Source organism: Octopus bimaculoides, chromosome 17 (assembly GCF_001194135.2).
Source record: "Octopus bimaculoides isolate UCB-OBI-ISO-001 chromosome 17, ASM119413v2, whole genome shotgun sequence".
Lineage (NCBI taxonomy): Eukaryota > Metazoa > Mollusca > Cephalopoda > Octopoda > Octopodidae > Octopus > Octopus bimaculoides.
In genome coordinates, this window is record NC_068997.1 from 4,977,791 (window position 1) to 5,004,736 (window position 26,946).

Sequence of the window (26,946 nt, forward strand, 5' to 3'; positions counted from 1 at the left end):
TGCGGGTGACACGTAAAAGCACCCACTACACTCTCTGAGTGGTTGGCGTTAGGAAGGGCATCCAGCTGTAGAAACTCTGCCATATCAGACTGGAGCCTGGTGTTGCCATCCGGTTTCACCAGTCCTCAGTCAAATCGTCCAACCCATGCTAGCATGGAAAGCGGACGTTAAACGATGATGATGATGATGATGATGATGATCACTCACCTGAAATTGTCCTATTTCTAGTCTGTGTTAACTTGAGAGAAAACAAGAAAATATTCTCAATAAAGAAATATTGACTTTTTTGTGTGTGGTTTTTGCATTTCATGAAACAATTCCATTTGTCTAAATAACATTTTGTGATTCATTTTCCTGTTAGAATGGAGGTCATGTGAAAACCAGGGCACTGAGATAACAAATGCCCTCTTCAGTTGGAACATTTAAAGGCAGCCATATTATATGTATATATAAAACAAATTGGCTCTCATGCTAAAGTAAAACTAAACAAACCCTTTATTATATTTTTTTGGTAAGTATGAGTAAGGGATCATTAAAAAAGAGAGAGAGAGAGAGAGGGGGGTAAACAAAGACAAAAGCAAATATTGTGGGGCCTTTTGTTAATCACAAATGAATTATTGGACATTGTGTTAGGTCAGGAGTTTGTTTATGATCAGTAGCTAACTCATTTTAAGTGTATTTTGATGTTTGCTTAAAATTGATTGGGGAAAAAACAACAGACATCACAACTGGTTCACCAGAAAAATATCTAGTGGAGGCGATGGCAGTGGCAGCTGTTGAAACCTTTTCTTTGTGGTGTTGTGTTTCTTTCATATTCTGGCAGAGGAAAGCCCCAATAAGTACCAGTAATATGCTGAGTTTAATTTATTTGACTCTGTCCTCTCCCCTAATGTATGATACTGTACTGATGTGAACAAAACAATTATGTACAGTGATGTTTGTCTCACCGAAGACTGTCATTGGTTTCCTTTATACTATATTTCAGCCAGTCAATCTGTTTGTTCTCTTTCTCTCTCTATCTCTCTCTCTCTTTCTCTCTCTCTCTTTCTCTTTCTCTCTCTCTCTCTCTCTCTCTCTCTCTTCCCTACACACACATACATAGTTAAATAAAATCCAGGTAAAAAACCTTGCAGAATGCTATACAATGCTCCTGCTACTTGATATGCATCAGGAATTCCATAGAATTTATATTAATAGATAAATGATACAAAATGGGATAAACGATATTCTTTATTTAAAATCACTACAATTGTTTCAACATATTTTTACACCTTTAGTACATTGACGAGGTGTGTAATCATTATCATACATTCAAGGTGTAAAATATGCCTCCTCAGGTGATTGTTTAAATAACTTCTTCATTAGATCCTTTCGTCATTTCACTCTACGATATTAGCTTTTGTGAAATGATGAGGATCTAACAAAGAACTTATTTTAGACAATCACCTGAGGAGGTGCATTTTACACCTTGGATGTATGATAATGATTACACAAAACATCACCAATGTACTAAAGGTGTAAAAACGTGTCGCAACAATTGTGATTTTAAATAAAGAATGTTGTTCATTCCATTTTCTATCATATATATATATATATATATATAAAATATATAGATGGAGATATATAGGCTAGTATCTCTTGTGCTAGAAGATGAAGAAAATATTGCAAGTGAAATGTATCAACTGCATATTGTATGTCTGTATTGGAAAACGGATGTTAATGATGATGTATTAATATTAATGTAAATATTGGTATTAATATTAGTATATATGAAGGCAGCAAGCTAGCTGAATCATTAGCACATTGAGTAAAATGCTTAGCCGCAGTTCTTCTGACTCTGCTTTGAGTTCAAATTCTACCGTGGTCAATAAAGCATTAGTCAAGTATATAGGAGTCAATGTAATTGACTTGCCCACCTCCATAAAATTGCTGGCCTTGTGCCAAAATTTGAAACATTTTAGTATGTATTTGTATTAATATTGGTTTTAACATTATCATTGGTGTATGTATTAATGTTAGTGTGTTTATTAGTATGTATGTCTATATTGGGATGAATATATCATTTATGGTTCCTGGACTTGGAGTCTAATTTATCAGAAAATATCTACTGCTAGAAATATTGTTTCATGTATGACTTGTTTTGATTTATAACTATTGTCTTTTACCATTTCAGAACCCAAAGTCCTCAGCGCTAAATAAAAATATCAACAGTTTTACTGTAACCAAAGAAAAGCAAAAGACTGTCACATTGCATACTGCACAAACTAAGGTCTCTGGTGGTGGTGGTAATAATAATAATAATAATAATAATAATAATAATAACAACAACAACAACAACAATTGTAATAATAGCAACAGCAAAAATGATGTTTTTAAACAGCCTTTGCCTATTATGGAAGCTTCTTTGGATAAGTTTCACAATGTAGTTTTAGTTAATACTTTACATCAGAACAAGCCTCAATTTAACACACCCAGAGCCCAATTTCAGGAATTTACTAAGCATGTCTCAACTGTTCCTGCAGAATCTTTCATAAATAACTTATCATCTTCAGGAACTGGATCATATGGAAAATATATAGATCTCACCAAAAGAAATCCAGGTTCCGACAAAAGTAATGCTAGTCTTGGCAGAAGCAATTTAGGTCTCAATAAAAGTAATGGTTTTACCTCAACTGTTGTGGCATCTCGCACTTCCTTAAATGATGGGGCATCAAGTTCTTCCACAAAGAGTGGAACATCTAGCTTTTCATCTGCTGTGACATCCGACTCTACCTCAACTGTTAAAGTTTCAAGCTCTTCTTCAAAGAGTGTTGCATCTAATACTTCCTTAAATGATGGAGCATCTAGCTCTTCCTCAAATGGATTTACTGGAATAAAATATTCATCATGTTTCTCGGAAAAAAGCAAAAACTTTCACGTTTATATTGATTTGAACAATTCAAAACTAGACTGGAATTCTTCTAAAGTTCCAGAAAATTGCAAAAATATTAACAAAAGGACAAATAATTCACGAGAACACTCCTCAAATAATCAAGAAGTCAAATTACAAACAAAAGCAAATTCTTCATGCTTCAACTTAACTTCAATCACACCTTTCAAGACACCACTAAATTTCAAATATTCAAATAAAAATTTCACAAATTTTGCCATTAAAGAAATCACCAATATGACAGTAATTTCTAATGTATGTGATACATCATTGAATAGAAGTTCAAGAAATATCACACCAAATGTAAATAAAGACTGTTCATTCAGTAAATCAATGAAAGCCACTCCACCTTTATGTAAATGTGGTTGCCGCTCAATGTTGCGCCTCTGCCAAAAGCCAGGCCCCAATATGGGAAGGCATTTTTACACTTGCCCCTTGAAGACAAGATCGAAAAATAAAAGCAAAAGAGGGAACTCAGTTGAACCATGTAATTATTTCCAGTGGGAATCACCAGTATCTCTCCATTCTTCATTTTGTTCTTCACCATTTTCGTCTTCCTCTATTTCCAACCATTCTCTCAACATGTCCTCGACTACACGAAATCTTTCATTTGCTAAAACTGCCAATCTTTCCACTGGTGAGACATCACAAACACCTAAGTTCAGAAAACAGACAATACGACCATGTCAGCTTATTCCCTACAAATAAACTGTCACCATGTGGGAGTGGGGGTGGGGATGGACATATATTTTTTAAAGCATCATGTCTGCTACTGGTTTTCACTCAGATATACACTATGTGTATGTGTTTAATATTAATGCATTTTATTTTAATTTTTTAAAATTTTCTCTCACTTAACCTCTTTGTATCTACAATAATAATGTATCTCTCTATAAATAATATATTTATTCATTGTTCAAGATTCCGACCTGATTAATAATAATAATATAATATTAGTAACATCGTTAGGAATGAGAACCCAGGTTCGAAATTTCCCCAAGACACCTGACGAAGGCTGGAGGGTATATCAGCCGAAACGTTGTGTTAACAACAAACAAGATGAGGACAAATATCCGTCTAATGTAAATAATTCCTCATCTCTTAAATATAGAACTGTATTATTTTTGTATTAATATTTGTGTATTTTTTTAATATTGTTTTAACCTCCAACTTCTTTTTTTTTTTTTGGACCCTCTCCTTCTAGCTCATATAAGCTAGTATTGTTTATTTAGCATTCACTCTACCCTGAATTGTGGCACAATATGGACAGATTTCGGAATACCAATGAACTTTTATGTAAATATATCAACTTAAAGGATAAAGATATTACAATGGATATTACAATGAACAATACCAGGTGGACTCCCACTTTTTATCTCTCGTGTTTCTCTCTCTTACTTTTTTCTTGGTGACTTCTTTGTGATATAGTACTTGGGAAAGAATATATTTGCGACTGAAGATAGCTTTATACCATCCTGCCTATCAATTATATACCCATATAATGATGCAACGACTATGAAACTTGAAACACGTGTACCGCGGAATCCTTTGTGGTCTGTTTATATTTTTACGTTTTTAATATATATATATATATATATATATATATATATATGTATGTATACACACACAGACACATACACACACATGCATATATTGTCTCATTGTTACCTGAAAGAAACTGACAAGGGAGAAACTCAGTCTAACAACAGAGTACATCATAATTGCTGAATAAATAAAGTCTTCTCTGTGTATTAAACTTTTTTGCCTTCCATTTGTACACTGGAATGTGTGTACAGTAATCACTCACCATCTGGTTCATCTATTGCGCTCTCAGTACATCACAGATTTTTCTGGCTAATATATGTAAATTTATATTGCAGGCTCCTCAGTATATCACTGGTTTCTGTGGCTGATAGATATTTATATTTTTTTACATTGCTTATTTTACTACAGAAATAATCGATTTTTCACGCCTAAAAATTAATAAATGAAAATACAGAACAGTACTGCAATGTATAACACATTAATTAAAATATATTAAAATAAAGTATGTAGTGTACCGTAGAGGAGTAAACAAAGAATCACATGTACTGTATGGAAAACAAAACATGGGAGGCAAGTGTGTGGTGTTGTTTTGCATTTGTGTGTAAAATTGTGAATTTATTTCAAGCCCTACGATGTCACCCAAACATTCTGCATCTTGTAGGGCTTCTAGCAGTGAACCCAAGTACCAGAGGAAGATACTTACTATAGCAGAGAAGATGAAACTCCTTGACATGCTTAAGGAAGAGAGAAGCTATGCAGATGTAAGCTGCCATTATGGCAGCAATAAATTTACTGTTCACTACATCAAGAAGAACAAAAAAATATAAAAGCAACAGCAATAGTGACTTTTAACAAGACTGCGAAAAGGGTCAGATCCTCAGAAACTGTCCAATTTACGCCAGCAATGAAAACATGCTAAATGATGGCAATGATGATATACAAAGGTATGGCTATGAGTTTGAAAAGTTCACTTCCCAACCACATGGTTTTGGGTTCAAGCCCATTACACAGCACCATGAGTGTCTTCTACTACAGTCTTGCACTGAGCAAAACCTTGTGAGTAGATTTGGTAAATAGAAACTGAAAGAAGATTTATATATATATAAAGTTGAAATTTATAGAAAAACAAAGACAATGACAGATGTATGAACAAGTAAGTGTATTAGTTTGACACTCAGGAAAATGAAAAAGTCTTTTACGTTTTGAGCCTATGCTCTTCAACAGAAATGAATAAGAGAAAATAGAGAGAAAAAAACTTGTAGATTTCAGTGGTTTGGCATGGTGAATATATATCATCATCATCATCATCATTGTCTTAACATCCATTTTTCCTTGTTCACATAGGTTGGATGGAATTTGTTGAGGCAGATTTTCTATGACCATTAGACCATTCCTGTGATCAACATTGATCTATTTGCAAGGTGATATTTCCCATGACCAGACATGTTTTCATGGAAGATTGGGGATGAGGGATATTGCTTTCATGACAGTGACACTCATTTATAACTATTATGCACACAATGGGCTTCTTTCAGTTTCTGTCTTCCAAATCCACTCACAAGGCTCTGGTCATCCCAGCACTGTAGCAGAAGACACTTGCCCAAGATGTGTGTGTGTGTATACATATGTATGTGTGTGTTAGTATGTTAGTTCACATCTGCAGCCACTTGTACGAAAGTAAGGTGGTCAGTGTTGTTCATAGTGTCTCCTCTCAACAAAGTCTGAGCACAAGTGGTGGCTCATAGATAAAATTAGTTGGGGTGCTGCTTCAGAAAATTTTTAGCCGTTGTTTTAATATTGTGTAAAAGGAAACAAACATATAAAAAGAATATTTATACATAAACTTGATCAGTTCGCGTTTTAGCCACTGCAGGGTTGTGTGCTTAATTTGTTCACTGAACACTTCAACGAATTCCCTCTTGTTTTTCAAAAATTACCCCTAAATCACAAAATAAAGGAGGGGGGGGGGAGAAATCTGCCCTATCTTTCAAATCCTGGCAGCAACACTGAAGCTAGGAGCAGGATAAATGATCTACTTCTCCACTTTATCACATTCAAGAATATAAACACGTTTTTAAGCACAACACACGTGGAATCAAAAAGAAACACTACCTTTCACTGACACTGCATGAACGACAGTGCTGTCTCTCCCTAACATGAAGCCTCCTATCTCGGACATGTGAGCATGCACACAACAGCCAAACACCGCATTGCTGAAACTGTGAAGCGCAAAGTTCTATACAAGGATTTTTTTCATAAGCTAGGGGATAACTACTGACATTAAGCTTAAGGATTATATAACATACATGTATAAAGAAAGTATTAAAGAGAAAAGGACTCATTATATTGAATGCTGTCAATAATAACGAGTGGAAATAGGGAGTGCTGCAGTTCCGCAGTACCTATATACGAGCCGCCACTGCTGAGCACTCAGTGTCTTCGATACCATGTGGAATAAGTGATCTCTGACTTGAAACAAGGGAAGAGATACAACATCTCGATGTATCAACTAACCCATACCAGCATGGGAAAACGAACCTAAAACAAACGAACACACGCACACACAAGATCGACAATTTCGTTAAAATTGAAATTAAGTCATGATATTAAAACTGTTCATTAACAATGATTATAATAATTTCTGAAGAAAAAGTAATAATATCATTTCTGTTACCCATTGGGCTACTTTTCATTTGCTTAATAATATAACGAATCTGTTATTTTGAGCGAGAGCTGACCTTGTTTAAGTTTTGTGGCCAAAACTCGAGTGCTACTCTTAGTCATGCAATCTTCCAGATTGTTTTGTTTAACCCAGGTTAGTGTTGAGCGTATGATCAAAATCATTCCAAGACTGATCATTCCGTCAATTATTCAAAGACAGTGTATCTAGGTCCACGTTATCTGATTCAGCCTTCCCTTTTTAAGATAGTTGAGTGCTACGTAAAGGAAATTTGGCTGCTATTTCTAATAGATCGATTGACCGCGTGAGAGGCAACTTCACTGGCCTGCCTTTTTATCTTATTCCTGTCTACCTTTGATGACAGATAATAAAATAGTTAAGACCACACCTGTGGCTTGTACGCATGCGCCCAGGTGTGTACTTGAACGGTTGGAATGTTTAGTTGAACCTCTCATTAATTGATTAAACTTAACTTTTGTTCTAATTATTTTCCCTCGCAAGGTAAGGAATATAATTTAATATAGTCCTATTAATGTTTACTCAACATGTGTTTAATGATATATGAACACATACATTTTATATATATATATATATATATAGAGAGAGAGAGAGAGCTATATCTTAACTTTAAATAGTATACATCGTTCATATAACTATATTTTTATATATTTAAATTTCTATGGCTTGAATTTTGACACTCTATTTTAAATAAAATAGTTAAAACATACAATTTCTCGTTAACTTTTAAATTTTTAACCCAAACATTTCTTTTATCCCCCCTCTTACACACACACACATATATATACACATACGTGTGTATATATATATATATATATATATATATATATATATATATATATATATGATTGGGGTTAAAATTTAAGCAAGTTTAAGAATAATAACGTAACATTAACTAAAGGAGTGACTCAATAGTGAGAAACAAATCATCAAATTTATAAAATTTGTGCTCAGTGAAAGTTACATATACGCATACATACACATACGCACTTCCGATTTACTTAATATATCCACCTGTTAGTAATGTTATTTTTATTCAGAAAGTGTGTTTCTCATATTTGGAGGGGATCTGCAAGAATTGTAAAAGATGGGGTGAAAAGACAAATTGTTATGCTTATGAAAAATTGACATAGTTTTAGACTGTTTAAACCATGGTAAAGAAAGATAAAATATATATATGCAAACTGTAATTCGTTTTCTCATTAGTAAAGAATGGAGTTGGGCTCCATTTTTCGGTGAGGTGGGGGTACCTTGTATTTGTCAGTCAGCCGATTTCTTGTTTGATCTCCTTTTTATTTCCTTATTAAAGAAATACAATTATTAATTCTTCGTCTTCTAAGCAAAACGATAAAAAATGGCTAGGTTTTAGAAATAATCATGGTTTACTGAAGGAGCAACTAATGAGTACCAGTAATATATTTAAGTTAATCTAGCCTTACTCTTTCTCCATTGTGGAAAGTAATTATTGTAGTGAATTTGTAGAATTGGAAGAGCATCGTATAAAATGCATTCCCCTAGTTATGTTGCTTTTAGATTCTGAGTTCAAAACCCAATGAAGTCGACTGAGCCATTTCATCCTTTTGTGGTTGATGTGATATAACCCTACTCGAGTACTAGAATTGCTCAGGTTTTGTGCCTATCTTAGAAATTATTGTCATAATTATTATTATTGTTATTTATGTCAATGGTGTTTGAAAAGGCATGAATTTTACAATGCGTCTGCTCTCCAGGCCAACTTGTTGCTTTTTCATTAGTTCTTGGTTAACGTATCGTCTCTCTAACCTTAATGAAGAACTTTTAAACTCAGACAAAAAAGTTTTGATTCAGAGTTGCACTTCCCTCTATTTATATATACTTCAGAATTGTTTACCAGTACACACACAATATTGTTGTTGTTTAGATGATGTCTGCTTCCTTTTACTTCTACAATTAAAGAATATATGAGATTATATATTAAAGAAGAATATATGAGATATATATTAAAGAAGAATATGTGAAACTATTTATTCCCAAGAATAAGGAGACCAGTCATTAAATGGCTATAGAATATAATGATCTTTTATTTTAAATATATATACCCCTGAAGAAAATGGTGACATTTGAAACAATGTATATAATACGATCCTCTAACACAATCCAGTTTATCTTGAATTTTGAAGAAATGCAATTTATAATTAAATTACGTCTTGTATAAGAAAGTAAATGAAACTTAAAACTCTCGTTTTAAATATTTAATTATAATCTTTGAGTCGTTTGGTTGCTTTTGTTTACATGATATATTGTTTCCTTATTTCTAGTTGGACCTTGACTTTGAAACTATTGAGATGGAATGTGTGGATAAACGGTTTTCCATAGCTTGAATCATTATTATTATTTTGGTGGACTAAGGGGTGGTATGATTTAGATTTGGTTGCTATGTCTGACACGTAAAGGGTTTTCTCGAATATATTTAGGTTTGTCCAATGTGTTATTTCTTTTTAAAATACTTGTTTGGTTTCTGAATGTGAGGGGCAATTTGAGAGAGATTAGATTATTTCTGTGTGTTCCAGTGACCACATTTGGCTCCAAAACAGAATTTAAGTTTGAGAAGGAAGGATTTTATACTAAAACCTGACTGGTGGGATGGGCCATGTTTGTAAATATTATAGTTCTGGGGGTTTTATTTTCGTAAATTTTCCGTTAAAATTAAGACCTTAGGGTCTAACTTCTGCCTATTTAGTCACGATTTTAAGGTTTGTATCCTGGTCTCAACATTAGTGTCTAACTTCCTATCCACGATTTTAGGATCTAACTTTCTGGTCACAATTTAAGGGTTTGACTCCTGCTCACGACTTTGGGTTTAACTTCTTGTGAACAACTTTAAGGTTCACCTTTCTCATATCATACTCTCCTGTTTTAAGTAAAAAATGGTAAGGCACATTTTGTCATGTAGACTAAAATAAATAATGATGGAACTGTAATGGTTGGAATACCATTGATACTAGGCGTGCTGCATGAGAGCTGACCTAGAGCTACAAAAACAACACTATGACATTATAACTTAGGATCCACCTTCCTTGCCATGACTACTGCTGCACATTACACTTTGTTGGTTAAATTGTAATTTAAAATGAAAGAACAAAACATTCTTAGTTTCACCCAGATATTTCTCTCTAATTTCAGATAAACTTTGAACATCACCTGAAAACTCACAGAACTTCTGGAGATGTATTCTGACAAAAGTTCATCCAAAGCCATTGAGGCTGGTGAATATGAGATGGACCGCAAAAATTGGTCTTCTCAATTGAGTGTGGCTACTACTGGTAGTCGGCACAGCCTCCACTCAGTGTACACTATACATTCTTCCTATGTCTTACCAATTCTGACTGAAACACCAGACCCTCATAAGAAGCCACCTGACTATTTAGGTTTCTCGATCTGCTCCATTTTCTGCAATCCACTCTTTGGTATATTTGCAATATTGCTATCAGGTAAGTTATATTAAAGATTTACTTCACACCTTCTAGAAATGGGGGAAGGGATCTAAAACAACACCCACTGCTTTCTTTGCTCATCTCTACCACATTCTCTCTACAAATAAAATTCTGATAACAATGAATGCAGGAATATCTGTGTAGTGATGAAGCTGTTTTGCAACCATGTAGTTTCTCTGCCATAACCTTCTGTTCGTTAATGCTTTGTGAGTGAAATTTGCTAGAATAGATGTGTGTGTGTGCATGTTTCTGTCATCATCATCATTTAACACCCATGTTCCATGCTGGCATGGGTTGGACAGTTTGACAGGATCCAGCAGGGTAAGGCATCACCTTGACTCTAGTAGCAGCTAACTATAATGCTACTACACCCTGATTAACTATATGGGTGACTAACCTGTATCTTATGCCACCAGAAATTTTAATCATCTTGGCAGTGATTCCTGATGGCCCAGGAATCACTTCATGTCCTTAATTGCCTTATCTATTATGCTGCTATCAACTCTGATGGCTGTTCCCTCAATTGGTTCAATATTTGGTAAATTCTCCTTCTCCCATTCATTTTCCACATTTAGTAACCTTTTATAGTGACACTTCCATGCATCTTTCTTCTCTGAGTCACCACATGCAAGCATACCATTATCCATTTGCACACATTTCTTACCTACCACATCTCTATTTTCTCTGATACACTGCTTTGCAATCCTGAACACCTCATGCCTCTGATCCTCATGCTGTAGAACATTTGCAAATCTCTTACCTTCGGCTACTCTTTTTGCTATGTATACCTGACACCTAGCTGCCCCTTTTGCTACCTGATATAATTCTCTGCTCGCTCCATTTTCCAGGCCTGTTTTTTGCTTTTATAACACTGTCAACCTCCTTGCTCCACCACCATGTCACCCTTATTCTAGCTGGGACTTTGCACCAACCACAGATTTCGTCCGTAACCCTCAGTAGATTGTCCCGCAGGAAATTCCAGTTGTCCTCTAAGCTATATGTCCCCCAACTCTGCTTCTCTTTCGTCAGAAGCTTCCATTAGTAAATCTCTAAATTTTTATCTGTTTGCTGGGTCTTTGAGCTTCCATAGTCTTCTTTTCCAGATTGGTTTATTTATCTGAGTCTTTCTAGCTCTAATTCTGAAGTCACTGACTAGTAGCCTATGTTGGGTTGACACTCTTCACCTGGGAAAGACTTTGCATTTTTAAGCACTCATCTATCTCTTTGTCTGGTGAGGAGGTAGTCAATCTGCCTTATGTGCTCACCAGACTGATAAGTGATTAGGTGGACAGCTGGTTTTTTTGAAGTTAGCGTTGCAGATCATGAGATCATTTGCATCACAGAACTCCAGCAGTCTTGTTCCCTCCTCATTTCTAGATCCAAAACTATAGCCCCCATGCACTCCCTGGAATCCATGGGGAGTGCTGTCCAACATGTTCATTGAAGTCACCAGCCACAATAACAAAGTCTGTCTTTTGTCTTTGAAGTGGTCTGCAAAATGGCATCACTCTGACATTTCAACAATCTCTCCACTCCTTCCTTTCATTGGGTCAACATTGATGGTAGCAGCCCTGAGATTGAGTACTTGGGAGTGGTGGTGGTAAGGTAGTTGTGGAAATGTTGTTATCACCTGACATGAAGATCTGCCAAGACGCCTGCCAGCTTGCATAGAGCTTTGTTACTGACCTTATTCTGTGAATTACAATGAATGGCAGTTTCCCCCACCTCATCCAACATCTAGAGCAAGAGCCAACAAGTGGGTATGAGAATAGGGTAGTTACATAGAGCAGTTTAAGTATTATATGTCTAAATATTCATATATGAGGTACCTTTAACTGTATATGATACTCACCAGGGCATGTGTATGAGGACATGAGGGTATACTCAAAATATGTATTCACATACACAGCACATGAGATGTATGAGTTGCCAGGTGAAAATGTTAATGTATCAATTAAAATGGTGGTGCGGGAGGGACAGTGGGCATAATGGGTGTGCAAAATGGACGTTAAGCACAGCCCTTTTGCAAACTAAGCTTTACACACCACATGGCTAGTCGGGCTCAGAAGAAAGCCATAGTATTTAATAACAATTATTCTTATCATTAAAATATTAATACTAAATTAATATACTTGTACATTTTAATCGTTAAATTTATCACATAAGCAATGTGAGGGGTTCCGCTGAAATTGAAATGAAATGAAATTACATGTGGCCTTGGCAACTAAATATTGAAAATGGGGGAATTCTAGATTCAGGCACCTTGGGCAAGTGTCTTCTACTATAGCCTCGGGCCGACCAAAGCCTTGTGAGTGGATTTGGTAGACAGAAACTGAAAGAAGCCCATCGTATAAATGTATATATATATGTATGTTTGTGTGTGTTTGTCCCCCCAACATCGCTTGACAACCGATTTTGGTGTGTTCACATCCCTGTAACTTAGCAGTTCGGCAAAAGTGACTGATAGAATAAGTACTAGGCTTACAAAGAATAAGTCCTGGGGTCGATTTGCTTGATTAAAGGTGGTGCTCCAGCATGGCCACAGTCAAATAACTGAAACAAGTAAAAGAGTAGTAGTAATAATAACTTAGCTGTTGACTTAGAAAGAGCAAGGGAGTTGTAGATTCATGAAATGGCATCGAAGGAATAGAACGATATTTGGGAATGTATTTTAAATATACGACAGACATTGGGGAAGAACGTTGAGAGCACAGCCCTTTTGCAAAATTAAGCATTACGCACCACATAGCTAGTCAGGCTCAGAAGAAAAGCCATTGTATTAAAATAATACTTATTATGGATAAAATATAAATGTTTGCTAAAGTTGTCTTTTCTTTTTGTTCTCAGAAAAATCCCGAGCATATTACCACAGGTGTAAATACAGGAAGGCAGCATTGTGTGGCACCTATGCCTATGGAGTAGCCCTTGGTGGATTAATATGTACTACTATTTTGTTGCTTCTGATTGCGGCACTGTTAATCTGGAGTACTGTACCTTATGTTGAATAAGATGAATCTCTTGTGGAATTAGGACAGAGAGAAAGAGAAGACCTTCCCCTATTCCCTTCTTCATGAACAATACGTATCTATATACATTCAAGCGTGTGTATATACACACATATAAACACAGGAAAAGTAGCCTATTTATACATATGTATATATAATTCATTAAACCTGAGACTTCATTCAATTTGTAGCAATGATAGAGTAATGACTTAGCGTCAAAGAAATAATGTGTGTATAGTTATAAGAATTTTTATTAGAAACATCAAACGATACAAAATAATTGTTTTAGCAGTAGAACTCAAAGTAGATAAAGCTATAGAATATATATATATATATATATATATATATATATATATATATATATATATATATATATATATATATATATGTATATAGATTACTGCTCTGTCCTTTAGAGTGGGCTTCTTTTGGGGATTTATGATCCACTGATGAGATATATATATTTATTTATATATGTCTTATTCACACACACACACACACACACACACCCATATATATATATACACACACACACACACACCCATACTATGTACCCTGCACTAAAAGAATTCTACTGACAAGTTTCATAAATGGAATTGAGACCAGGTATTGCAATCAATCCATCAAAAGTAACCAGCTTTTATAATGTAGCTTCTTTCTCTTCTTTTTTCTATCCTCCAAATCTTACCTCAAATATGGTTCTGATGACATTGAAATCATATTCATTGACATTACCTAAATGATGACATTTTTACATTAGAAATATTTTAATTTAATTTAAAATAATTTTTGTTTTTATTTTTTTACTATTCTAATTAAGATAATTACAAACATTAATAATATACTAAATTCTTTTGTGAAGCAAAATTATATTTTTATTATTAAATTTTGAAACATTCCAGTTTGTGTTATAAACTTTAGCTGCCATTCTTATAAGACACTTTGTAATTTTTCATCATCCTCATCATCAGCCAGGTCAGCTTCAAATTATATCCTAATGTCTTCAGAAATAAATTATCTTTTGATAAGACAAAAGGTAGAACACCTTGGGTCATAAGTTTATTTGATCAGAGTTGACCTGGACTAAACAACAAAACTGCATTTTTTTCTGTTTTTTTCTTTTTCTTTTTGTGATGGGCACCAAATAAGCTTGATTAAATCAAATCATTAAATACTGTATCATCAATGTTTGGTACCAATGATTTAGAATGTTTATGTTGGAATGTCAGTATCAAAATCCTGATTATATCCTGTTGACATGACATGATGGGTCTGTCTAACAGAACATCTACATAATGTATAAACAACATATACATACATATATATACACACACTAATCACCACAGACACATATATCTATCTATCTATATATATATATATATATAGTGGTTGGCGTCAGGAAGGGCATCCAGCCATAGAAACCATGCCAAATCAGACTGGGGTCTGGTACAGCCCTTCAGCTTGCCAGTCCTGGTCAAACCATCCAACCCAAGCCAGCATGGACAATGGATGTTAAATGATGATAATATATGTATATATATCATTCCCATCAAGTATGTTGTTGCTATCAAGAACTGTTGTCATCTTACATTTCAGAAATGTTGAGGTTAATTGTTTGAGGTGCCACTCTGCTGCAGACATAACTCATTTTCAGCTGAGTGGACTGGAGCAATGTGAAATGAAGTGCTTTGCTTAAGGATACAATGTACTACCTAGTCTGAAAACTGAACCTATGAGCTGACAATCATAAATTCAGTTGCCTAATCACTTCTCTGTGTGCCTTCACTCTCTATATACATTTGTGTGTGTATATGCATATATATACATACATACATTCATACATACATATACATACACACACACACACACATAGGGAGAATTCACAAAAATAAAAATAAAAGACGAAGACAGGTGGTGTAGACAACAAACAGATGTATTAGTATAACGCTTGGGAAGTGAAAAAGTATTTAACGTTTCAAGCCTACACTCTTCATATATATATATATATATATATATATATATATATATATATATATACACACACACACACACAATACACATACATTCATACACTCATGTGTGCTCATAGCTCATAACCTTATATGTGTACCAAAAGAGATGGTGAGATGGAGGCTGGTGTGGGTTGATGATAATTGAACATAGAAAGGGTGAACATATAGTTCTATAGGGGTCAAGATATGTTCATTGGTTCCTGTAAGGTATGATACTTAAAAAGATGGTAAATTACACACAAATGTTAGGCTGCACAAACAAGAGAAAGAAAACCCAGTTCACATAGTAAATTAATTCAGAAGCAGCTAATGATTCACTGTCACTTCTCTCATTTTTAATTATTTGTTGTAAAAAAAAAAAAATATTAAAAAGATATACTATTCAAATTTTTCTTGTAGAAATAAATAACCAATTTCAATTTTTTTAATCATAAAAAAAAAAGCTATACATATAAATAATTGAAAAGTGTTTTAAACGTTTTACCCAAACAAATTTCTTTCCATGTCATATAAATTGATGGAATTTTAAAAGTGAGTCAAAACTAGATGATATTGTTTGAAACCCCAAGACATTTATATTTCACTTATTTTTCTATATAACAATAGTTTGTATCTCTTTGTATTTTTGTACCTTTTGGTTGAGTTTTCTTCATATATCTATCAAGTCATTTATATAATGGAGAATCTTGTCAATAAAAAGATGAATATTTTTAAATCCTACTTGGTTTTGTTTTTAATGCTTATGTTAGCATATTAGTTTTGAAAACAATGAAAAATTTAATAAAACAACTTTGTCATTATTAAACTGGTGTTTGGAACATGAATAAACATGAAACTTTGGTAGAAGGTTTTAACTTAAAACACTTTAAAACACAAAGTTGGTATCTTACAACCAGAAGCAGTTTCAGGTGAGTTAGCACCAAGAGTTAAACTCTGATTTTTCCATTAATGTTGTTGTGTATCTCTATGTCAGCTCTGAACTAGCAGACCTATGATCACCAGTCTTCCAGTGCCATTTTCACAGCCATAATGTATCTACATTACACAATATGTCCTTTTTCTTTCTCAATATGACTGTAAAATGTAATTTGAGGACGATTTAATTGATATATTGGGTTGGTAACTAAGTTCCCACCGTTTTTTTAAATTTTGGAATTTATTGCATTTTTAAATTTTGGAATTTATTGCATTTTTAAATTTTGGAATTTATTACTTTCAAGAATTCTATTTTTGAATCATTTTGTTTAGTTTTTTTTCCTAGTTACTTTTAGTTAATTTTTGTTTATTTTCAGATCATTAAAATGGAATGTCAAGTTAAGAAAAACGAGCATTGTCGACACCTCCTTCTTTTTGTTTTTAATCAAGGTTCTAAGGCCGCAAAAGCTGTTTGCAACATTTGTGCTGTGTATGGAGAGGGTGCCATAGCTGAAAGAACCGCTTGTGATTGGTATGCCAAGTTCAAAAATAGAAATTTTGACCTCAAAGACGCACCTCATTCTGGCTGTCCAGTTGAGTTCGATGAAGAGTGATTAAACCAACTTTTGCATGAAAATTCTTGTCACAACAAGGGAAACAAGATCTTCATCCGTGTAAAACGATGTTGTGCGTATGGTGGGACTGGGAAGGGATTATCCATTACAAATTGCTTGAATGGAACCAAACGGTCCACGCAGAACTCTATGTTCAACAGATGGAATGACTCAACATAGCTATTCAGGAGAAAAGACCTAATGAGCAGCATGGAGTTCTTCTGATGCACGACAATGCCCGCCCTCATATCACCAATATGACCAAGGAAGCCATTCAAATGCATGGCTGGGAAGTGCTGCCACACCTGCTATACTCTCCTGATTTGGCACCAATGAATTTCCACCTCTTTCGAGCTCCTTCAAATGCTATGCGCGGAGTTTCGTTCAATCCTGATGCAGAATTGAGAGCTTGGTTGGATCAATTTTTCAAGTCGAAATCGGGTGATTTCTACCAACAAGGTATCAAAAATCTTGTTGAACGTTGGAAAGATGTTGTAAACAACAAGGGTGAATACATTATTGATTAATTAGTTGTTATTTTTTATTAAACCTTTAAAAAAATTTTAATTTAAAAATCGGCAAGAACTTAGTTGCCAACCTAATATTTAACAGTTGGAGCAGCCACATAGAAGCTCAGAGCTGGAATATTTTTGAGAAAGAAATCTTATTCAGGACTAACCTGGGGCTAAAGAACAACTGTGACAGTAGAGTGAGCTACACGATCAATTGGCTTGCTAGAAATAACAGCCAAAAATATCATAACTTACTATCTTATAAAAAAAAAAATTTACAGATTTTTTTTATGGATAATGCTGTCTGGGCATACAAAATGAAGAGATGGTCATGGCAAAATTGTCTTTGCTTATTGGTTTAGTTTATCAGGATTAAACCTGAGGCAGCTAACAACATTAACTCAAAAGTAACACTTTTGATGATGTTTCAATTTTTCCAAGTTCATTTGTGGGCTGGAACTGCCTACAAATTTTCAGGAATTTAACCATTTTCGAAACAATTCTTTTGTAATAGATGAAATATTAATTCTTTAAAACTTTCTTAATGATTTTTAACTGAAATGATAGGAAGTACCATATTCCTTGAGATGGGAATAGACCATATGAGGGAGCTTCTATATGATCATTCGATCTATTTGAAATAGCAGCTAAATCTCCCTGAAATCACACCCTTCTTAAAAATAGGATACACAGGACATTGTAGTCTTAAATATAAAAACAGCTTGAACAATCATAGTTGGAATGTCTTTGATCATAGGTCTGCTCATTCAAGGCAAATAAATGGTTCTTTTAATTTAGAAGAATAATGGGATTTTATAAAAAATTAAAGTTAATTGTATTTCACTAAAACTTTAATAGTGAATAACGTTTTACATAATACAAAATTGACGCCAGTGAGGTCTTACATAGTTATCTCCCTTTGGTATACTCCTTTTTCAATCCACACCATTTGTAAATTATACAATAATAATCAAATTTTTATTCCATAAAATAAAGCCAGCTGAGGCTTTCATATTGAAGATGGAATCATTTTCACAATATACAAAAAGAAATTATAACTATGAAATATTCTGTAAAAAAAAAACAAAAAAAAAACGCTTGAATCTAATCACTTATCATTCTTTTAATATTTGCTTTCCACACTTGCATGGGCAGACAGAATTTGTTGAGGCAGATTTTTTACAGCCTGATGCCCATTCTGTCACCAGACCACACCAGCTTCCCAGCAAGGTAATTTTTCTCCATTGTTAGTTATGTTTTTACAAGAAATTGGATATGAAGGACACTACTTTATTTCATAAATTGGCCATACAGCCTTACAAAGATGTAGCTGTGGGCTGGACAAAGACACAAATGATAATGGAATGAAAAAAATGAAAAGATGGTTGGTGAGGGAAGCAGACAATGTCCGCCAATTGCTACTTCCCCAAAACATTGTTCTCTTTTTCTCAACACTAAATGAGGTATTGAACCTCTTACCAAAGTTGTAATCATCCTTACAAGTTGAGGCGCTGAGCCTCTTACCAAAAATAACAAATTCAAATTTCAAATCGAGGCACTACGTGTTTCAGTCATAAAACTGTGGCCATACTGGAGCACTACTTTGAATTTTTAGTTGAACGAATAAGCCCCAATACTTCTTTTTTTTGAGCTAAGTTACAGGGACTCAAACACCAGTTGTCAAGTAGTGGTGGTGGGACAAACATAGACACACTTATATCTACCAAATCCACTCACAAGGCTTTGGTCGACCCAAGGCTATAGTAGAAGACACTTGCCCAAGGTACCACACAGTGGGACTGAACCTGGAACCATGTGGTTGGAAAGCAAGCTTACCACTAAAATATTTTGTGTATTGTAGAATTATATCCAATTTATTGCACAAAATCTTATATGGACTCCAGTTGAGAACCACTGCTGTAGAACATAGCCTTGGGAACCCTAGTGTCCTTCCATGCAGTTTACATCTTTCACTTAACTGCAATTTCAGCAGGATAGACTTAATACTAGATATATTTACATACTAAAGGATCTCCTGGTTGAAAATGTCATCTCACCAAGAAATATTTATTATAAATCATAGCTGATGCAACTCGATCCTCATCAGCTTTTTGAAATGTCAACAATACAGTGTATAAGTCTCAGATGGATATAACAGACAGGATAGTATTACTGCTGTTAACTTTGCAGTTTTTGTTATAGTTTTATGCCATGTAGTTTCTACAATTGATCATTGAGTTTCCTGAAAGCAATCCCAGCCAGCAATATGTGATAATCCACTTCCATGTCCAGACTGTTGTCATCAGACATTACACAACTCAAATATGTGAACTTTTTAACCATGTTCAGTGGCTGATTTGCAATCATCATGGTTAGAGGTTTATGTTCCTAAGCTCTGGGTTTAGGTGGTACAAGACTGTACTGTATTGACAAGCCAGACGCTAATGCCACATATTCAAATTGGTGTATAATTTTCTGGATCTCTTCTGTAGAATGAGCCACTAAGGCTGGCTCAACAGCAAAATGAAGTTGAAACAATACGTTTTGTGACATGAAAGAATTTTCCCATTACTTTTTTTACTGGTTCCTGTCATTACACAGTGGTCATGTTGGGACAGCACCTTGAAGGCTTTAGTCAGTCAAATCAACCTCAGTACTAACTTTTTAAGCCGAGTATTTATTTTATTACTAATTTTCCAGACCACTGAGTTACAGGGAGGTAAAACAATTAACAGAAGTTGTCAAAGTGTTATGTAAAGACAAGATACTGACAGACAAACACAGATACACACACAAATATACTGGGCTTCCATACAGTTTTCATCAACGAAATTTACTCAGAAGATATTAGCCTGCTTAGAGTTATAGCAAGACACAAACCCAAAACCTGCAACTTCAAAGTGGTCTTTTTAACCACACAGCTGTGCTTGTAGAAAAAAAACAAAACACCACTCCTTCAAAAAAATTCAAATAATTCATAATAAATAATTTAAAGTTTTAATTCCAGTTTTTTTAAAAATAACATAATGAAAACAATAATAATGATAATCACTATTTGTACAAATAATAAAAATTCATTTGTTTTTTTCTCTTGTTACTAAGAAGCAGATTCTTTCTTCTGACTATTTGGGAGCGCATCAAATTCATCGAGAAATTTCTCTTGGCGTACAGCTGTCATGGAATAGATATCTTCAATTTGTTAAGGCAAAAAAATTATTATTTCTGACTGAGGCACAAGGCTAGCAATTTTATGGAGAGGAGGTTAGTTAAATCAATCCAGGTACATAACTGGTACTTTATTTTATTCACCTTGAAAAAAAAACACACAAGACAAAGTTGACATCAGTGGGATTTGAACCCTGAACACGAGCTGGAAGAAATATCACAAAGCAATTTGTGTGACTATCTAACAACTCATGTGAATCCATCACAAGGCCAGCAAATTTGAGAGGAGGGACTTAATTGATATCAGCAGCCCAAGAGGGATGAAAGGTGAAGTTGACTTAAGGAGGGATTTGAACCAAGAATGAAGAAAGCTGAAAGAAAAACCACAAATACTTCTTCCAATACTCTACCAACTCAGCTAACCACCACCCTCCATTCATTTCACTCCCTCTTTTCCATGCTAACATGGATTAAAACTGTTTCTGATTTAGGCACAAGGCCAGCAATTTTGGGGAGAATGGGGTTAGTTGATATGACTGACTTGACCAGTAATTTGTTTTATCAACTCTGGGAGGGTTGATAATCAGCAAGATTTGAACTCAAAATGTTAGGTGAAAAATGTATTTTAAGGCATTTTTCTAACAGTTTAATGATTCAACCAATCCACCAACCTGGGTAAGAAATAATAACAACACTAAGGGGAGAGGTTTCAATACTTGACTGGAGCCCCAGAAGTATAAAAGATAAAGTTGACTTAGACAAGATTTGAACTAATTCCTACAAGCTATAATTGTTTGCTGTTCTGCTATTGTTAAAGAAAGGATAAATAAATAGCTGAGACACACCAGCTGTATGATAAAGTTCATCAGTTCAGATCTCACTGTTGCTTTTTGCCTTTGTTTCAGCAAAGTATTTAATAACACCAATTTATAACAATGACTAGTCTATAATTTTTTTTGTAGGAGGAGGAAGGGTTTCAATACTTGACTGGAGCTTTAGGATCATCATTTTCATATCTCACTGTTGCTGTTTTGCCATTGTGTTTCAGCAAAGCATTTAAATTTTTCTGGCTGAACAAGGTCAACTCCCTATTTCACAGATGAGTGGTTAGGAGCAGAGAAGAAGCATCAAAGTGTGCACAGCATCAACGAGGGAACCTTCTTTTACAAGGAAGCATTCGATTATATAATCTGAGAGACACTATGCCTGATTAAAGAGGGAGTGAGAATGGCTGAAATGCCTATGATCATAGCATTGGAGTTAAACATGATCAACAAAACTATCCACCATTTCACAGGTAAGTAATCAAACAAACAAAAGCAAAAAAAAAACAAACTTCATTCTATAAATTTACCACTCGCAGCACCCCATCCACCCTCACCTCCAATTTTCTTGGACTCTGGTTTTCGCTTAAAAGAAGCCTATATATTGAATTCTTTACCTCAATCGGCTTAATAAGTAGGCTTCACTCTTATCACATGGTTTACTGTTGTTTAGCCCCAGGTCAATATTCCTTACACAGACCCATGTGTAAGGAATCCCACCTTTCTCTGAGATAGTGTATTAGGACAACTGAATTTGTCTTTACTGTTTCATTTTAACCCTTTAGCATTCAGATTACTTTGTCAAATATAATGGTTATTTATTCATATTGCTTTGAGTTAATGATGCTTTGTCTTGTAGCTTTGAGATTCTGATGATGTGATTGTTTATTTTTAGAAAGACAGTGTAGAATAGGTGTGAGAGGCTGGATACGACCACTTTGAACATAAAATGGGTAGAATATTTTGGTTGGATATGGCTGGTTTAAGTGCTAAAGGGTTAAGACAGTAGGGCATGAAGGTGATTTGAGTATATCTTCAGATACAGTATGTCTGAAATAAAGAACATAGTCATAACTGGAATACCTTGATCACAAGTCTTCAGGATCAGGTCTGGTCCAGGGTTAAACAACAACAAAGTAATGCTATCATTTCCTATCTTAATGCCTATATAAGAATTTCTGGCATTCCTCAACTATATAGTGGGAGAAAACTTTTCTCTCTCTGCATAAAATGTAATCAATGTTGAGCAAATCTCCACCACCAAAGAAAACAATCAGTGTAAGGACAATGTTTCACCCCTATGACCCAGTACAAGGACCAGTTCTCACTCCCTTAAGAAACAAATGTCTGTGAATAACCCAGGAACCTTATTCCATCTATTCATTCATCCATCTTCTCCTAGGAAGGTCATGGAGAGTTCTTGAGTTCCTCCTCCATAGGGTCCTATTAGAAACAACTATCATTGAGATTTTCTGGCTGGATTCCCAAGTGCAACCAACTGAGACTATAGGTATTATCCAATCATCTTGTTCTTAACCTACACCTAGGTCTTCTGCCAGTTGGCTTGAAGAATCCATCTTGCAATTCTTTCCTGTGACATTCTAATCAACGTGTCCATAGTGTCAGAACCATGACCTCTCAATATGTAGTGGCTTGACCCAGAGAGGTTCCCTAATCTCCAAGCTATGCATCCTGTCAAATAATGTTACTCCAGAGACCCCTCAAAGAAACCCCATTTCAGCTGTTTGCTTCTGTTTATTTGAGTGAAAACACCAGTAATATTATTGTTGCTTGTAATCTTGACTAAGTAGACCTATGGTAGTTAGCTGGTCCGTTGATGGCTACATCATTCTAGATATACAATATCTCTGCTGAATTATGGACCATACTGGACTTTGCTGGTATGTGTAGTGTGGCAGTCAAGGTATGTTGCTGTCTCCACCGTCTTCTCTACTTTTGTATATCTGTTGATTTGGCTGTTAGCCACAACAGATACAGGCAACATGGGTTCATTCAGAGTATGAGAGTTGTACTTCTGCATTTGTTATTGTTGTGCTATGTACCCTAGCAATGTTTGGGTGTGATAAGGTTATTGACACAAATGCTACTATTTTTGTATGAGCTTTTTGAGGCTGTCTGGAATTAATGAGAAAGATAGTATATTTAGAACAGTTTTGTAATGGTGTTCTGGGGAGTAATACAGTGTCTTAATGGAGTGAGAGATATGTTTTGTAGGTGGATGACTGGTAGTGTTGTGAGATATTGAAAATGTACCTGAATGTTTGTCTAAATTAGTATTTTCCAGTGTTTTTTGAAACCCAAATCTCTATACCCTTATGTAGCATAGGTAGTGGTAGTAATTTAAAGTTAGTGTACTGCTCATTGCTCCCTTTAAGCTTTGTAACAACTCCCTAGGATATCTGTAGTCTAAAATTGGTTGAGAAGTGATGCTGTTAGGACAGAGCTGTACATATGGCTGGGGTTTGACTGAACAAGCCAATAATAGTATATCTACACAGTTATTCAACCTGAAATTATTAGAAGCTAAATCATCCTCAACATCTTAAGGAAAAGGAAACACCCAATGGTCCTTTTGATGAGCATTATGAGAAGTATTCTGGAATTGAAGGAGCAAATATTGTAATTTTAAATACAGTAATTGTAGTGCCCTGACAGGGAAAGGGCAAAAAATGGCCTTTACACCAGTTGTGTGAGAGAAAAGAAAAACAACTTGTCACATTTTGCAAGGAGAAGGAAAATGACAAGTGACACCGGAAGGCTAAAAGTAAAGACTGTAGTTGTGACTCAGGAGGGTCATAATGACTTGAAGTTAATCTGGAGATGAGAAGACATGTCACTGAAGAAGTCACAAATGGCAACAAAAGGACTTAGGCAAACACAACTGCTGGACTAATTAACTGAATGATTAATTAAACAATTGATTACAATGGTGGGCTGAAAAGTCCATAGGTTGAATATGAATGAGTGATGCTAGAGCTATGAAATCTTGCATGCATTATTTCCAAACTCTTCCTCTCAATAACTTTCTTGTTTCTTTCCAGCTAAACTGACAACTGACTGTTCAAAGCTTTCAAAAGTAACTAGAAGTGACTTCTCTTGAAAATCAACAAAATTTGGTATTGTGGTTATCAAGTACCTACACAAAAAGGGTTTAGCCCCAACAACACTTCTGCAGACATGGTTGCTACATTAGGGGATGACACTCTAGCTTTATCAACAGTGCAAAAGTCGACAGCTGAATTTGGGAGGGGAAGGGAGAGCTTAAAAGACAACCCAAGGTCTGGACGTCCTGTAACTCCCACCACCAAGGAAAACATTGATTGTGTTCACCACATGGTGATAGATGAAAGGCAAGAAACTATAAATCAAATAGGCAATGCATTTAGCATATTCTGTGAATGTGTTGAGAATATTCAGCACAATGAACTTGGCATGATGAAGGTTTCTGCTTGGTGGGTGCCACGTCTTTTAACACCTGATCAAAAGCACACCAGGCTGATTACATCTCAGGAAAACCTGACATTGTATGAGGCAGATCCAGCTGGTTTCCTTGAACATTTCTTAACCCAGGATGAGTGTTGGCTTCATCACTTTGAGCCAGAGACAAAGAGATAATCCATGCAGTGAATACACCCCTCCTCACCTGCTCCAAAGAAGGCCAAGGTCGTTTTATCTGCAGGGAAGGTAATGAAATCAGCTTTTTTGAGATGCAAAAGACATTGTGCGTATTGGCTATCTCCTAAAAGGCCATACCACCAACGGAGAGTACTATGCCAACTTGCTGAGGCAGTTACAAAAGGCTATCAAGACCACACACCCAGGAAAACTGACAAAAGGGGTCTTATTTCATCAGGACAATGCTTCAGTACACAAGTCCTTGGTTTCAATAGTTGCAGTGCATAACTGTGGCTTTGAATTGATTGATCACTGTCTTTATTCTCCTGATTTGGTCCCATCTGACTATCATTTGTTTCCCAACATTAAAAAAAAATCCCACTTAGCTGGGAACTAATAGTGCAGTGATCATAACATCATATTTGCTGTTGATGACTTGTTTGACTAACAGCATGAAAGTTTCTTCATCAATGGGACCCAAGCACTGTTTCACTGATAGAAGTGTGTGGACCACAAAGGGGACTATGTTAAAACCTTATTCTACCACATTCCACGATAGCATCTTGGTCAGCTTATGAACTTTTCAACTGACCCTCATAGTTGATTAAATTATAGCTAACCAATTAATGAATAATAAAGTGAAATTGCACCAGTGTGTGTGTTTATTATTGGTATAATAACCGCCCCAATACACAATAAAATTTGTTTCAGCACATGGGTACACATCAACAATCTTATAAATGAAATACAAAAACTAAAAACTAAGGAATTCCTGTTAAAGAAAATACTGAGATATTAGCCAATCAGTTAAAAGCTGATGGTCTGATTGATGTACATGCAACTGAAATTTGCCTCTGAATTAGAGAATGAAAACAACAGCCTAGTGCCAATTGTTGGGAAATTTGAAAAAAGGAGGATAATTTCCACAAATTACAACTGCACAAAATTAACATGGCTAAAGGAAACTGATGAGTCTTTTACAGGGAAGGAAAACTATGGACTTATTTTCACCTTACTGAAGCTCATCAGCATAGTGAAGTCTATTCAAGATTGTTTTACACATACGAGTTGTCTACCTTAAACTGAAACCCTACACTGTCAGTACATGTACAGAATATCTAAATACAGTAATTCTTGCACAAAGTAGTGCAATCAAGAGATAAATTGAACGAAAACAGTTAATTTTACACAATCGATGGAATTTTTGACAACCTGCGTGTGTAAACATATACATTATATCTATATATAAATATATATCATATATTTATCATAGTCCTCCAGGCAATAACAGGAATTCAAGACAGGATGCCCCTGGGAGCTCCTCTATGCCAATGACTTTGCTCTAATTGCTGAGTCACTATCAGAACTAGAGGAGAAGTTTCAGGTGTGGAAGCAAGGATTAGAATTGAAGGGCCTTAGAGTCAACCTAGCTAAAACCAAAGTCTTAATACGTAGGAAGGTAGACAAAACACAAATCCCTTCAGGTAGATGGCCCTGCTCAATCTGTAGAAAAGGTGTATGTAGAAACTCCATAAGATGTACCCAGTGTAAGCTATGGAGAAATAAGAGGTGCAGCAATATCAAAGGAAGGCTAACTGGGAAGATAGTTTTTGTATGT

General features: G+C 35.1%; 2 protein-coding genes across 4 annotated transcripts in view; one reads left to right on the forward strand and one right to left on the reverse strand.

Moving 5' to 3' along the window:
- The window catches only part of LOC106879625 (ERI1 exoribonuclease 2), a 14,577-nt gene extending 10,608 nt beyond the window's left edge, over positions 1-3,969 (forward strand). For all 3 annotated transcript variants that reach the window (XM_052974045.1, XM_014929284.2, XM_014929286.2), the window contains one exon: positions 2,174-3,969. In XM_052974045.1, coding sequence (XP_052830005.1) covers positions 2,174-3,637 — 1,464 coding nt within the window. In that variant the 3' untranslated portion in view covers positions 3,638-3,969. The remainder of the gene's footprint in view (positions 1-2,173) is intronic.
- A 16,715-nt stretch (positions 3,970-20,684) lies between these two features.
- The window catches only part of LOC106879633 (cytochrome c oxidase assembly factor 3, mitochondrial), an 8,650-nt gene continuing 2,388 nt past the window's right edge, over positions 20,685-26,946 (reverse strand). Inside the window, exon 2 of the mRNA XM_014929295.2 lies at positions 20,685-20,892. Coding sequence (XP_014784781.1) covers positions 20,801-20,892 — 92 coding nt within the window. The 3' untranslated portion in view covers positions 20,685-20,800. The remainder of the gene's footprint in view (positions 20,893-26,946) is intronic.